At 38.8% G+C, this 13,460-nt stretch overlaps 1 protein-coding gene across 7 annotated transcripts in view; it reads right to left on the bottom strand.

Annotated features, from left to right (window-relative positions):
* Positions 1-13,460, bottom strand: part of LOC107741598 (THO complex subunit 2-like) — a 106,103-nt gene that overhangs the window by 19,208 nt on the left and 73,435 nt on the right. For all 7 annotated transcript variants that reach the window (XR_001640216.1, XM_016554359.1, XM_016554357.1 and 4 more), the window contains exons 22-28: positions 11,235-11,399; positions 9,131-9,406; positions 7,811-7,952; positions 7,565-7,722; positions 5,740-5,868; positions 5,283-5,414; positions 2,975-3,159 (exon numbers count right to left, since the gene is read on the bottom strand). Coding sequence is in view for 6 of the 7 variants with exons in the window: in XM_016554359.1 (XP_016409845.1) it covers positions 2,975-3,159; positions 5,283-5,414; positions 5,740-5,868; positions 7,565-7,722; positions 7,811-7,952; positions 9,131-9,406; positions 11,235-11,399 (1,187 nt within the window). In the remaining variant the exon portion in view is untranslated. The remainder of the gene's footprint in view (positions 1-2,974; positions 3,160-5,282; positions 5,415-5,739; positions 5,869-7,564; positions 7,723-7,810; positions 7,953-9,130; positions 9,407-11,234; positions 11,400-13,460) is intronic.

Raw genomic sequence — 13,460 nt, forward strand, 5'->3', positions numbered from 1 at the left:
TATGCGTTCTGTGTGAACGGCTTGGTTTCGGTTTTGATGTAAACAAGCTCTTCTCCGCATTGATGTTCTCTTTTTCCGCAATATTTGTAATGAACAACGCAGCAGCGCCGCATCTAGTGGCTTCAACTAGATAGACTAACTAAAGCATTATAATGCAACGACACTTACATCGTCATCGCATCTCGTGCGCCGCTGATAAGGCTGCCTCCTTAACGCACACCTAAAATTCGAATGCAACGTTTTTGCATTCGAATGTGGATTTTTATTTTAAATTTGACGAATATTTGAAATTCGAATTTGTTTTTGACAGCCCTAATTTGCTGCTCAAGGAACATTCCTGATTATTATCAATGTTAAAACAGCTGTGATGTCTAATATTTTTGCCTAAGAGAACAACTTTTTTTTTTTTGTAACAACGTAAAAATATTTACTGTCACACTTAATCAACGTAATGTGTCTTTACTAGAAGTATTAATAAAAATCTTACTGACCAAAAATATGAACAGTAGTATATCTCAATGTGATGTCTAGTCCAAAAGGTAAGCAGTAAGGTTCTAACAAGCTAATTTAAAGATGCAGATAGGAAATGTGGATTAATAAAATAAAACTTTAAATGTTTCATGCCATTAGCTTAGCAAAAAGCTATCGGCAAACTCTACTAGAATCAACTGAGTTGATTGTCACGTGTGTTTCATATGAGAAGAATGCGTGTCCTGCTGAATTTTAAATCAGTTACTTCTATTGTACGATACTGCCTTAAACGTAACTGCCTATGTAGGAAGCAGACCTGCTCTTTGTCACAGATCTGCTGTGTCATTCAGGAGAGCAGCCTTTGGGAATCAGTGGGGCATGATCAAGTCCTCGTCACTAATTCTAGCTCCAGTGAAGCAAAACAGCCCATTACAGCTGATAACTGATAAGATCACCTTATCATGACACGACAAAAGCCTTCCGGCCGGCAAAGTCCAATAGCTGAATGCACTGTGTTCATTAAGCAGCAATGAAGAGGCTCTTTAAGAGGCCAATCCTTCTCCTGCAATTTTGGATGGAATGACTGCACTGAATTATGTCTTTGAGTTTCCTCCTCAAACAACCTTACAACAAGCTCACAACCCTTCACATGCACCTGAGATGACTTCAACAGCACCAGTCCGACACATTTAATCAATCCCACTGCGGAGCACATGCGGGAAAACGGCGGAAAAGAGCAACGAATAAATCTGCCTTAATGTGGCTAACCTCTGCCAAGAGAGACGCCCAGAAACTCCCTGCTGATAGTTAAGGAACAGCTGATGGTTGGCGTAGGGGGACTTCCCTTATTAATGATTTATTTCTGCAATTATCCAGTAATGTTTTAAGCCTACAGTTTGCACATGCACATTGTGAGGCAGAGTGGATTTATTTGGTTACAGCACCCCTAGTGGTACATTTAGGAAAATCACTTTAAGGCTGAGTAAATATATCGAGATGGTAACCCGATTTCTGCGGCACGATGGCAAATATATGCAAATGCTCTGTATACATGTGTGACACAGGGCTGCATGACAATGCTTAGACTGTTAATTATGATTATTTTGCTCCAAATATTCTCATTTTATTTATTTTTTTTTTTTTTACATTTCTCGAGATTTACTGCACTTTCACATAAGCACAAATTCAAGAGAACGTCAACTTGCATGATTTAATTGCAGATTTAGTCAGAGCAAACAGTGTAAACAACCTTGTGAAAGAATTACACTTTCATTTGAGCAGAATCTCTCAATAGAAATCGCTAAGCTCCAGGTTTTTCAGCTCATCAGTGCTTTTTCTGCTGTGTAAGAGAGAGCGGGTAGGGCACTCGGTATAAATTGTATCGATTTAAGAGAAAAGCTCTGATTGGGGGATTTAAACTCTTGACATCTGGCAACCGCACACATAAAAGCTTGTGGAGGCTTAAATTAAAATCAATTAACTTAAAATGTTTCCAGGTTAAGTATCCACCGGGCAAATATTGCAGACGATTAATAAATTCATAGAAGCAGAAATCGTGATCAATTAAAACACGATTCTTCATGCAGCCCTAGTATGACATGTGCCAAAAATTTGTGTAAAGTGATATCTTTCTCTTTTGTGCCAAGATTCAAGAATTCACCTGCAACTTCCTCAAGGTTTTGCTTGAAAACCGAGTTAAACAAATGACTGGACTGAAGGTGACCGGACTCCCTATGAGTAGTGGGGTTGCAAGAAATAATAATAATAAAAGCTTATTTCAGGTCTTTAAATAAAAGCCTTGCAAAGATGCAGCTTCACTCCTGTCTTTGATCAGATTTTGATGTGTTACAAGTGCATGGTTTGGCAAACCAACTGATCAACTGTCACACATTTGGGGATGATCTAATAAAAGCTGTGGGACTGAAAATTTAAAATAGCAGAAAATCTAGTCAGTTAAACTGAACTACAAAATTGCTACTTTTTTCAGTAGCCCTCACTGCAGAACAAAGATCCAGGGGGCGTGGTTGGATCCACATCTGGGGGGTGGAGACTGGTAGTTTTAGGGGTGGAGATGGGTGGGTTTAGGCATCAAGGGGGTGGAGTCGGGAAGGTTTAGGTATATGTAAGGTGGGAGGAGTTGGATCTGGAACCAACCTCGCCCCCCGGATCTTGTGTTCTGCAGTGAGGACCATCTCACTTTTTTGCTATTGAGGAAAAAATTGGCTATGGTTTGTGTGATTCAGAGACAAGTTAACATTCCATAACCTTTTGGCATATAGTTCTAGGGGCTGCCATCATCCTCATAACGCCAGCAGATATAATACACACCTTCAGAAATTTAGCCACTGAAAATTCTTAAAAGAAAGCAAGCACGATGAAAATGTGAAAACTCTACACTACCACCAGCTAGACTCCTGAAAGTGAAAGATAAGCCTGGACCCTCTAAACCAGTGTGGTGAAAGCACTTGAAATGCTGAGGCCAGCCGGCTCTCGGCTCAGTTACCCCATGGCTAACGCATAGAGATCGGGCCTCTTCTCTTTCTCTTCCTGGCAGATCTTGTGAACGCGGCACTCCAGAGCCTGGCCCAGGTTCAGCACCTTGGGGTACCAGGGTAGGATCTTGGTGAGCACGATCAGGATGTTGCGGATGTGGGTGTACTCGCCCGTCTCCAGACAGTGAACTGATGCCTGAGGGAAGAAGAAGAGGAGACTTTTCTGTACAAAGTCACATTTATACAAAACACAAAGCCTTACATAAGCAATCAAAAATGCCAGGAATATTGTAAGAAATCACATTAAATGAGGATCACAGATTTTGTGCAGTAACGCACATGTATTTCGCATGTGACTCTAAATATCAAGGCACAATACAAACTACTAGGTCTAGGTCATGGCTACAACGCTTAAACATTATCATTTGAAAAAGAATGAAAGAAATTGGTCAATAACATGCCTTGAATTCAGATTTAGTTCCAATTTGTGCAACAGCTGAGTAGTTGCATTAAACAACTTTGCCTGTTTAGCAACATTGGCTGCTTAGGAGGAAGTGCCGTCAATTTAACAGACCCCACTGTACGCAGATGAACATGATGCAGGACAACGACTGACTGTGTGATGTAGCCTATTTGAATATCTGCACAATTGCAAATATGATCTTGTTAATTGAACAATTGAAAATCTACTGCTTTTTGCTCGAATGAAGCAGTCATTTGAATGAACTGGTTGAATGAATGCCTCGCTCATTAAGACAGTGACCTATTGACAGTTGTTGAGAGTATTATTTAAATTTTTTTTAATCATTTCCTTTTTTAATATTGGTTTATTTTTCTAAACACATTAATACACGTATATTATGTATTCAATGTTTAACCCTTAAATACCTAGCACATTTTTGGGGCACCTGACACGTCTGCACTTTTCTTTGTTTTTTAAGACCTATTTTAGCAGTCAGCATCAAGTGTCATATATCATTATAAACAGGAGAACTTGAAGTTTCAGTCTAGCTAATTTAAAGTCCCAGTTTTCCTTTAGTTTTCTCTAAGAATGAATGAATTTCCAGAATTTTAAGAAAAACGCAAGCAACAATTGTGTGTTTTTTACTGTGTACTCAAACAGAAACTCCTGAAGTTTGGGTTTTTTCTTTAGAAAGTTGTATCTGGGTGTTTTACACTTCCAAATAAAATTTTGTCTACATATAACATTCCCCAAGCAAGTTATAGCTATTTATTACAATGTTGTTGTAGGCGCTTTTCAGTGAAAAACAGGTATATTTAGTTTACTAACAATATAGATGTGTCTAAAAAACATTTAGGGAGTAAAGAAAATGGAATCAGTGTTATATAATAACAAAACACAGTAAAAAAAAAAAAAACTTTTTCAAAGTGCAAATGATTCACAAACTACACACAGAATGAGAGAGAAATATACAGAGTGCAACAGAAAAAATAGTGAAAATGATCTTTATGAACTATATAAGAATTATTTACATAATATAAATGATCGATCCGCTGGCTGTATCTGTATCGAAATCGATTTTACCGGGACATCGCCTAGCGACGCGAAGACATAAATTCCAGTGCTTTATCCAATATGTACCGCTGTTTCATCCTTGTTTTTGGTTTGTTTTATGTCAAAGTACTCAGTTGTGTGTTTTTCTGGGCTTTTTCAGAGAGTTCTCTCATGCAAATGTGTTATTTTGTGTTTGTTTTCATGCACGCACGACAGACTTTACTTTCACTTTGCGTTTGTTCAAATTTACAATGAAAAATCCTAAATGGTGGTTCAAAAGACCAAAACCTATGTTTATTGGTTGAATACGGGACGGTTTCAACCAATCTGGGCACGGGGGTGGGACTAAGCGTCAACAATCGTTCCTGTTTGGCTCAGAGGAACGAAATGCATTGGTTTCTTCTGACGAATCAATGTTGTCAAAATGTGATGACGTAATCACGTGCGCTGCGGAGCCTCTGAATATCCAAATAAGACAAATGAGATATCTCCGCTTTACAACACTTTTTAAAGCATTCAGATAGGATTAGAGGTTCAAAAATTATTAAACATTTAAGAACAATAGTTATTTTTAGCCGCGGGCGGCTGTCTCGGTCTTTGAGGGTTAAGCTAAATATTTCTTTCTAAAGGTACGTTTTTGCAAGTTCTCAGTGTCTTAAATGATCTTTTGGGGGGTAATTTCTCAGCCAAAACTGATGCACAGTTAATTTGTTTAATTAACAGGAAAGATTTGTAAGAATTTTTAATCAACCAGCTCTACAACACGAGATACGTTTTTGTTGTCTGAAGAGCACAGTACTAACTTTAGTCAACTTGTAATGCCATTTGTGGACAACATGCCGGAAATTCTCATAGTCCAGCTGATCTGCTTTGTTCCCTCCGTCGAAACCACTGGCTCGGAAAATAGTCAGGAACCCAGGATAATTGCCACATTCCTAGTGAAGGAACCAGAAACAGACAAACAGATCACACCAGGTTTCCCAAAAGCACGTTTAACCCAAAACCTCAAAATATACAGACAGAAACGATTTTATCTGGTTATGTAATAAAAGTCTATTATTAAAAAAAAAAAGTGAAAATGGAAGATGATTAAACTTTGAGGATCAGTTTGCTCCTAACACACATTTAAAAACACTCTGATCCTACAGGGAAGGGACGCGCTGCCAACTCGTTTTCACAGATACCAATTTAGTGGTGACTAGGACACGCTAGAGACAGCACTGACAGATTAATTGAACCAGAGTCTAAAGCACACCATACCTTCTCATAGATGGCTCTGTCGCTGTGCCATCGAGTCACAGTCTCCAGCATGCAGCACAGAAAGCGGCCGTAGCGGCGCGACTCGTTCTCTGTGCAGCTCGCTACCGTGTAGATGATATCAGAGAACACCTAGATGAGCGCGGATAGAGACAGAAAGAGAGGGTTGAGTAGGCTGTGAGAGAGCTGCTGCTGTCATTAAACACAGACCCCGCACCATGCTCTAATCAACATAATGGAAATACTTCAAACGTTCAGATAAAAGCACAAGAGAGCAACACATTAACAAACAGAATCCTAGATAAGCTTGTAGCTCTCTGACTGTAGCCAATGGCACATAAACACAAGGCAAACAAGCCATTAACAGCCCTGCGACAGCACTTTCCATCAAGAGAGTAGCAAAGAGAGACTAAAACTCCTACATCAAATCACATTCGTGCTCTTTTTCAACAAAGGGTCAGGAGGTCGAACTAAATGTCTTTGTGTTACTTTTTACTTTAAATGAGATCTGCCACATCATCAGAGCACAGTTTAAAAACCTGATTTGCTTTTTTAAAAATTTTTTTTATTAATTATCATTATGAACACACGCAAATGAAATGAAGCTTCCAAACAAATTAAAATACATCAGAACAAGTCACAGGGTTGCAGATTTGAGCCTAAATTATGCTGTCACCCAACAGCGACTAAATAATCTGTAACAAATGTTTGTTTATAATTATTTACAACCATATTTTACGTTAAAATAAATATATGTTTGATTATTTTGTCAATAATTTGGGTAACAGGGTTGAACGGTAGGCCTGTCACGATAACAACTTTTTGTTGTGCGATATATTGCCCCAGAAATAATTGCGAAAGCGATATTATTGTCATTTTAAAGACCATTTTATGCCACTGAATATATAATCATAATGTAACGGCATAATAATGCAAGAAGGCCAACACACCTCCAAATGACAACAAACTTTTAATTTTTAAGAATATTTAGATCATGGAAATTAAGTATCAAAATATTAGATACCTTAAAAAACTTGAATAAATAGTAAATAAACATTTTCTAACAAAAAGTGCAAAGTAACAAGTACAAAAAAAAAGAAAAATGCACAAAGAACTTGTATGGAGATTTGTCCATCTACAGATTTTTCCTTCTTTTCTCTGTAAATTAAGGGTGCACACTATTGCTTTTTTAAATGTGAACTAGCACCTCATGACTATACCACGTTATGCACGAGACGCTGCAGAAGACACAAGCGCAAGTGGAATGTACAAAACATGGTGACATTAATTTTTAAGTAAATATAATGGGCGATATATTGCGTCACCAAAAATGATTGAGGTCATGTACATATATTGCGCGATAAGTCGATATATTGATTATTGCGACAGGCCTATTGAACGGTTGATATTTGTGAATGTAGTCAAATAACAAAAGTGTAAAAACGGAGAAAATGGAATTCAGTTATTTTTGTGTTCTTATGCTGTAGAAAGCATCTAAATTACACCAGAGTTATTTTTTTTTTCACAGTGTGACAGTTATGTGGTAAAAGGGTAGTATCCGCAATGTGACACTGCTAAATAGTGGTTTTTGGTAGATAAGCACATAAATAAATAACTTTTTACAATGAAACAAACAAGTTCAACAAACTGTCATGTTATGATGTTGCTTAATTTAAGACTAGACGGGTTTCATTTCACATTAACGGTTCATGGGATTTGTGCTTTTTTGTTGTTCTAAAGGGAGAAAAAAAACAAAACAGGAGACACTATTTTGTAGCCCATTTGTTGAAAGTGCCTGTAATGGTTCAGCATGCTGCAGTGAACTCACTCGGTCGTAGCAGAGCAGGGTGCAGAAGTTGGGCGTCTTCTGCTGGTGCACCAGCTCCACGAAGCGAGCGCAGTAAACGGCATCAATGGCTGAGAAGACGCAGCGGGGGAAGATGCAGAGCTGCAGGAACTTAGTGATGGTTTCATTCTTAGTGGACTCTGAGAACAGAGGGAATACGGGGGTGAGCGAGACACGCAGAGCCTTTGAGAAGCGGAGAGATTGTGAGAGAGTGATCTGAGGACTCACTGGCGAGTAACCAGTTGTCTTTCTCCAGTTTGAGGCGGTGCAGGACTCTCTGCACATGCTCCAGCTGTTTCTTCTCCTCTTCCTGCAGCTTGTCCTGCAGCGCTGTGCAGCGTTCCTTCTCTTTCTTCTTTTTATTCAGAGGCTGCAACAGAGAAGAGCATTTCATGAACAACCACCGGACATTGCAATGATTCCTGCACGAGTATTTAGCAGTGCCATTTGTAAATCAACAGCCTCATAGCAAAACAAGCTTATATTATGGATGAGCTTTGAGATTGAGGTCTATGCTGAATGTGAAGGTTGATATCTGCATCGCAAAAAGCTGTTGTTGCTGTTGCCAGTCACTAAAACAACAATATCCATTATCTGACACAACTAAATTCTCAATTTAACCGTAACTACGTTAACGGATTCACTGAAGCAAAAGTTAATAAACGACTTGAAAAGACCCAAGAACCGTTACTTTTGCGAGCACTTTCAGAAGGCATTGGTGAAAATGCCAATTTGTACGGTTCATGCCCTGCTGCTGCAACACTGCAGGAAACACTGAGCTATTCTCTCCGAGACCTTTAAATCGTATATGAAGCTAAACATTTCACAAAACCTCTGATGCGTGGCTGGCAGCATTATCGATGAAGAGAGGCTTTAAAACTATTTTTATGAGTGCAACTAAATTCTAAAAACTAAGGTCATGTGACTGCAATACTTTACACTGAGAGCAAATGTTTTCATGGGCTGTTATTTATGACAAGCTTGAGCTTCATAGCAGCATCATTATTCCAGCAAATATAGACTGCCACTAAAATGATTAAAGTTGCAGTAGCTGATTTTAATATTAGTCAAATGTGCTACTGAACACAGTTTAAAAATTAAATGCAAGCAGTCTTCAAGTATTTGAGAAGTAGAAACCGTTTCAACTTTTAAGTAATTATTCGGTCACACTTTATTTTAAGGTCCAATTCTCGCTATTACCAAAGCATTAACTACGACTTTTGCCCTAAACTCCTAATTTGCTGCTTACTAATTGTTAGTAAAGTAGTTTGTTAAGTTTAGGTATTGAGTAGGATTAGGGATGTAGAATATGTGCTTTATAAGTACTAATAAACAGCCAATGTGTTAATAATAGGCATGCTAATAAACAACTAGTTAATAGTGAGAATTGGCCCCTATACTAAAAGTGTTACCAATTATTTTAATAGCTTTAAATAATCCTATTAACAGTGAGCAAGCACCGTAACAGTTGATTCATTTTGAACAACAATATACACAGCAGCAGATCTCTTGGGCTGAATTTTCACCGCAAGGTCTTAAGTGTCTCACCATCTCAGTGTTTTCATCGATAGCCTTGATCTGTATCTTCAGCTTGTTGACCTCGCGGTCGTAGGCGTTGTGTGGCACCGCCAGGTCGTACATGGTGAGGGACCAGAAGGTGGCGTAGAACTGAGGTCGAAGGTCATCCCACACTCTGGGCAAGTGAAGAGACACGACAGCTTCGTGCACAGGGGCCATGATCTGCTCGCAGGCTGCGATGTACTTATGGACCTTCTGCTGTTGCCTGCTGCCCTTCTCTGCCTTCTTCAATTCGTCATATTTGGACTGATGGGAACACAAAGACAGCAGGCAAGCTTTATAATTCACTCAAGCACAACAAACAGGCCTGAAGATGAGCGTACGCAGAGGCCTGCACGTGGAACTAGGGGGCGGTAAATCTTGTTAGAGGTGAAGAGAGATGGGGTTAACTTTACACCGCCCTGGAGAGCTGTAAGCGGGGGTCTAGCGTTGAGGGGAAACACAAAATGAGCTCTGAATGAAATATTCATTAGGCAGGCAGCATCATATAGAGGTTATAATACTGCCAAATACAACAAATAAATCACAGTTTACTGTAATGCAAGAATTGTATTGAAGAAATGCGGTAATATTGCATTACCGGATGCTTCGCCATTTCAACCACTAATAAATACTATTTGTGACACTGGACCACAAAACCAGTCATAAGTGTCAATTTTTCATCTAAAAGCTGAATAGATAAGCTTTCCATTGATGTAAGGTTTGTTAGGATAGGACAATATTTGGCCGAGATACAACTATTTGAAAATCTGGAATCTGAGGGTGCAAAAAAAATCTAAATATTGAGAAAATCATCTTTAAAGTTGTTCAAATGAAGTTCTTAGCAATGCATATTACTGATCAAAAATTAAGTTTTGATATATTTATGGTAGGGAATTTACTAAATATCTTCATGGAACATGATCTTTACTTAATATCCTAATGATTTTTGGCATAAAAGAAAAATCGATAATTTTGACCCATACAATGTATTGTTGGCTATTGCTACAAATATACCCCAGCGACTTAAGACTGCTTTTGTGCTCCAGGGTCACATATGCTTCAACTGTTATTGTCTTAGAGCATTTTTTGCACTAATCAAGCCTTTTTTTAGATCAGCTCAGTTTGGATAGTTTTAAGTCAGTACTGCATGCATCCATTTGCAAATAAAACAATCCCAAAATGCACTGTCAAAAATCATCCAAGGTCATGCATGATTTTGTTCAAGATACTTCTGTGCTTGAATTACTAAACCATCAGCTTAGCAAACATGCTAACATCAAACTTTTGGATTCAACGCAAGTGTTAAGCCCTGTTCCCACCAACACAAATGCTTGGTGTGAAAATTTCCATTACATAAGTGCAAGCCAAAATGTGAAGACTTGACAAAATATGCAGAGACAGACAATGGGGTAAAACAAGGGCGCAAATTTGCAGTGCTTTTACAATACAGTGGATTTGAATGGGATGTTTGGGTTTGAACTGAGATGCCGAATTTACAGAGATCTTACATGCCATCAATTTGACAAACATTTACTCCAATCTCTTATATTTCTAAGTTTTTGTTTACATGGCCAAAGCCACCGCTTTTACATAAAATTACAACTGGTGCTTACAAACTTACTATTCTGTTGTGCATCAGTGCATAGCAGAGGAAGAACCTGGAACTGGCCCTCTCGTATTGTCTAAACAATATATCAAATACAAAAATCTGAACAGAAAATAAATACTGTTTGACTTTCTTTTTGGGTGTCAGAAATTAAAAGATGAGCCACGCTTTGTGTATTTCTGGTTTTCTATATGGACCACCTATTATCAGAGAGTGATTCTGCATTGTCATTTCAGCTCTGAATTTGTATTATTTTTATTTTTTTTTGCATTAGCCCGGGTCGGGCTTTCTGGGATGGTAATCAAATGGTTCAGGTCATACTTAGAAGGGAGAGGTTATTATGTGAGTATAGGAGAGCATAAGTCTAAGTGGACGTCTGGACCAAATTTTTGTGCCGAACATTTGTGTGGTTGTCAGCAGACTTTATGTTGGTACATATGAACTGCTGCAATAGGGTGTGAAAGAGAGTGTGTTTTGAACACTCACCAGAATCTGATGGGCATACATGGGCCGAGACAGGAAGAAAGCAGCATCGTGTGGCGTGTGGAACTGGTTGCAGAGGACATCGACTGACGGCACCCTTTTGATGTAGTCTTCTGTGCTGAGGTTAGACGCTAAGAAGCCACCAAACTGCACAAGAGTGTCGTGACACTTTGGGGAGGAAGCAGAAAGAGAAGCATACATCATTAAAAGTCTCTACCGCTGGTCCACGCTTCTGTCCCAGCCAAATGCAGATGCTCTTAATAAATCTTCAGGTCGCTCATTTATTTGGGGAACTGCACCTCGCTTTATTAAAGCCATTCATCACGGGCTCTCCATCGGAATCGATGGGATGCACAGTAAAGCAATTTAGTGGGAGCGAGACACTGGGGAGAGATTCCAGAGGAAGCTGGTGGAGGGAGGGAGGTACGGCCTGACCACGGGGTCAACTACCCAAATGTTCCCGGACAGCTGCTTTACTGCCAGACAAAGTTAAAAACACCTAATGAACAACAATATTGTCTGAGTTTCAGACTGGAGTGTGCAACATATGTGACCCTGGACCACAAAACCAGTCATAAGGGTCAATTGTTTGAAATTGAGATTTATAGACCTGATCTGAAAGCTGAATAAATAAGCTTTCCATTGATGTATGGTTTTTTAGGCTAGGACAATATTATGCTTTTGTGGCCCAGGGTCACATTTATCAGAGTCTCTCTGCAGCAGTTCAGGGAAGATGAAGGAAAAAGAGTCTACATGCTCAAGAACCATCTGAAGAATGAAGAATAGCAACACAAAATGTTTGAAGGGCTGGCTTTCATTTCTGAAAGCCAGAATGCATGGATATTTATAAATTTTTAAAAGACCAAAAAATATTTGCTGCTGCAAGCATCTAGTCAAGGTTCACGACATCAAGATTTTTGAGACCATTAGCAGAGAGTAAACAAACATGTATACTCAGCCTTGTCCTCAGCCAGTCTGATTTCAGATTTATGCAAAATGGCCAACTATGGTTTGGCTGGGTATTGTTGCACATTTCCTGATTTGATTATGATGCATAAGCTCGATTCGATTTATTTGTAATTTTTAGGGATGCACGATATTATCGGACCAATATCGGAATTGGCCGATAATTGCTTTAAATATAAATATCGGCATCGGCCCGGTATGAAAAATAATGCCGATATGTCTTGCCGATAAGAGGAATACATTAACTCGCATGTGCTCAGGGTGTGCTAGTGATTAGATCACGTCAGCATTGTGACTCATTCTTGAAGCAAAGTTTTGCCTGAATGATGATTATATTCACTGTTTTGGATCACTGCATTTAATCTGAGAATGCAGGTACAGAATGACGCACACAGTGTATGATAGAGTAAACAGTAATAGCACGTGCAGCGGCAGCCTCTCCCGGGTCCTAAAGCCCGTTCAGTAAGGAGTTTTAATTCCGTAGGGGTCGCTGTTGGCCTACTTCTAATAAAATGAAAGCAAAATACACAAATAATATTTAGGCTGTTTCTGATTAAATAAAGCAGTAATTGATGCCATAAAATCATGAGTATGTTTTGATTTAAAGTTCAAAAGCTATACCTTACATGAAAAAAAACACAAATATGTCACTTAAAGGCAGAGTAAGTGATTTTTCAAAACCACTTTATAAAACTGATTCGGGCCGAATCGCAAAACAAACTTGTAGCCAATCAGCAATAAGGGGCGTGTCTAACTTTAAATGTTAATGAGCTATGCTGACTCCGCCCCTCTCTTCCGAGCTTCTGCAGAGAGCAGAGAGACTGTTTACTTTAGTAAACTAAATTCATTGTGAAACTTGCTAATTAGCACATTATTAGGAAAGGCGATTTGCAAAGATTCATTACAAAACATTACACTCACTTCTTCTGTAGATGAGGCTGGATCATGAATGATTCGCGTGAACATAGACGCATTTATGTAGATCGGGGGCACATTCCCTTCAGAAACAAATGTAATCCACTGCGAGTTCAGCGGCTCAGATGTCAGGAGTAAATGACGACTACTATGTTCATTATTACATCCAGCAACAGAACACCTGTATATATATTGTTTGTAAAATGGCACAGTTTTATAAATATCTGAAAGTACACTCTTACCATCAGTCAGTTCAGTCAGTCAATATGATAATCAATATTATTTAATGATAGAACTTTAGTAATTAGAATTAAAACTTGATAACCATGTATGAATGCATATTAGTCA

This window comes from Sinocyclocheilus rhinocerous, unplaced genomic scaffold (assembly GCF_001515625.1).
Source record: "Sinocyclocheilus rhinocerous isolate Xijiao unplaced genomic scaffold, SAMN03320098_v1.1 scaffold195, whole genome shotgun sequence".
In the NCBI taxonomy this organism is placed as follows: Eukaryota; Metazoa; Chordata; class Actinopteri; order Cypriniformes; family Cyprinidae; genus Sinocyclocheilus; species Sinocyclocheilus rhinocerous.